Source organism: Austrofundulus limnaeus, unplaced genomic scaffold (assembly GCF_001266775.1).
Source record: "Austrofundulus limnaeus strain Quisiro unplaced genomic scaffold, Austrofundulus_limnaeus-1.0 Scaffold1124, whole genome shotgun sequence".
NCBI classification, from domain to species: Eukaryota; Metazoa; Chordata; class Actinopteri; order Cyprinodontiformes; family Rivulidae; genus Austrofundulus; species Austrofundulus limnaeus.
This window is the reverse complement of record NW_013953526.1, coordinates 27,703-29,838: the sequence shown is the minus strand read 5'-3', so window position 1 is coordinate 29,838 and position 2,136 is coordinate 27,703. Positions and strand designations below refer to the sequence as shown.

Sequence of the window (2,136 nt, the reverse complement as noted above, 5' to 3'; positions counted from 1 at the left end):
TAGAACTACTACTAGTACTACTACAACTACTACTGCTACAACTACTACTACTACTACTACTACTACTACTACTACTACAACTACTACTACTACTACTACTACAACTACTACTACTACTACTACTATTAATACTACTACTACTACTACTACTACTACAACAACTACTACTACTACAACTACTACTACTACTACTACTACTACTACAACTACTACTACTACTACTACTACTACTACTACTACTACTACTACAACTACTACTACTACAACAACAACTACTACTACTACTACTACTACTACTACTACTACTACTACTACAACTACTACAACTACTACTACTACTACTACCATTTAAGGTACTTGTTTGTGGACACATCAATCATACAGTTCATACATTTATCACACATAAAAAGCTTTACTGACTATAAATCAGGGGTTCTCAAACCATTTGGGTCTGGGGACCCCTTACGAGGGCAAAAATAATTCCAGGGACCCCATCATAACCCCTGCTGTTTTAAAAGATAATTTATTCTCATTTCAACCCCATGGGAATATATATTTTTATTTAGTTTATTATGTTTGTTTTATTAGTTCATTGTTCTACATGCATTTTTAAAAAATAAAAACCAAATTAACAATTTAGTAAAAAAAAATTGAGGACCCCCAAAATACCTCTCACGGACTCCTGTGGGTCCAGGGACCCCAGTTTGAGAACCTCTGCTATACATCACTCAAGTTGCTTATGATGTATCAGTTGCAGTGATGAATAAGTAAAAGTGGTTTGGTATCAAAAAGCACTTGAAAATAAAAGATATTTAGAAGGTAAAACATTTGAAAACAATGGAATCTGAAAACTTTTCAGCAACATTTATTAAAGTAAAAACTGTTAATCTTAACATACTTTTGTTACAGTAAGGTAATATACTTTTTACTAGGAAGGTGTAAACAGGGACAGAAAAAAACATGATATTTTACAACCAGTGCAGGCAGAGAAGTGTAATTTTAGTCAGGCGGGGTCCTGAGCTGTCGGCAGCCTTCAGTCACTGGTTGAAGTTAACTTTGAGCTATCGTTCAAACCCTGTCGGAGCTGTGTTTCAGAGTTGTTTGCTGACAGAACTGAGGTGTTTTTGGACTTTGTGAGCCGCAGGTTCGACCATGGAGCCAGCCCGGCCGTGTTTGTGTCTGCTGTCCGTGTTTGTGTCGCTGCTCTCGGACAGGTTTGTGGCGGTGCTCGCCTTCTCCCAGGCTGCGGACAGCGACTTCACGTTCACCCTACCTGCTGGTCGGAAGGAGTGTTTCTACCAAACCATGAAGGCAGAGGGCTCGCTGGAAATTGAATATCAGGTCAAATGAACTTTACAGCATTTTCTAACTTTAAATTAATCTGTTACATCCAGATGAACCAACTAAACTGATCATCTCTGCTCACAGTTTATAAATGTCAGCCTAACACACGAGTTGAGAGGGGAAATGTTATAAATTAAATCAGACTTTATGATTATTCTTCTCTACTTATGTTACAAATCTGTTTATTTGACAAAACACTGAACAGAAGCTGTAAACTCACTAGCTCAGGTCGTAGAACCAGTTGGGTTTGGACCTTGGCTTTTCACATTGTTGGAACCAGTTTTGCCTGTCAGAGAGCTGGTTACTGTACAAAACTGTTACTGTTTACAACTAAACATGCTTAAGGCCATGAAGGACACCTCCTTTTATTTTATTTTTCAAATAATAATGTGGTGTCTCCTGTGAAAAAGCAGGTTTTAAGGTTTATTATGTCGACTGGATGAAAATGAGCTTTTTGTGGCAGCTGCCAATAAAATGTRTATTTGTAGTGGTTGACATTGTTTACCTACAGAGCTTTTCTCATTTATAGGCAGTTTGTGTAATAATGTCCAGTTTTACATGCAGATCAACCTTTAGGATGTCAGGGGTCTGCAACCTGTGGCTCTGAGACCCCTCTGCAGTCAAGCAGGGCTCTCTGCAGTCAAGCAGGGCTCTCTGCAGTCAAGTAGGGGTCTCTGCAGTCAAGCAGGGGTCTCTGCAGTCAAGCAGGGGTCTCTGCAGTCAAGTAGGGCTCTCTGCAGTCAAGCAGGGCTCTCTGCAGTCAAGTAGGGGTCTCTGCAGTCAAGTAGGGGT

General features: G+C 39.6%; 1 protein-coding gene across 1 annotated transcript in view; it reads left to right on the top strand.

The window, feature by feature from the left end:
• Window positions 1-1,013: 1,013 nt before the first annotated feature.
• tmed5 (transmembrane p24 trafficking protein 5) overlaps window positions 1,014-2,136 on the top strand; it is a gene marked incomplete in the record, with an annotated part of 5,342 nt that continues 4,219 nt past the window's right edge. The window contains 1 exon segment of the mRNA XM_014030832.1: window positions 1,014-1,343. Coding sequence (XP_013886286.1) covers window positions 1,153-1,343 — 191 coding nt within the window.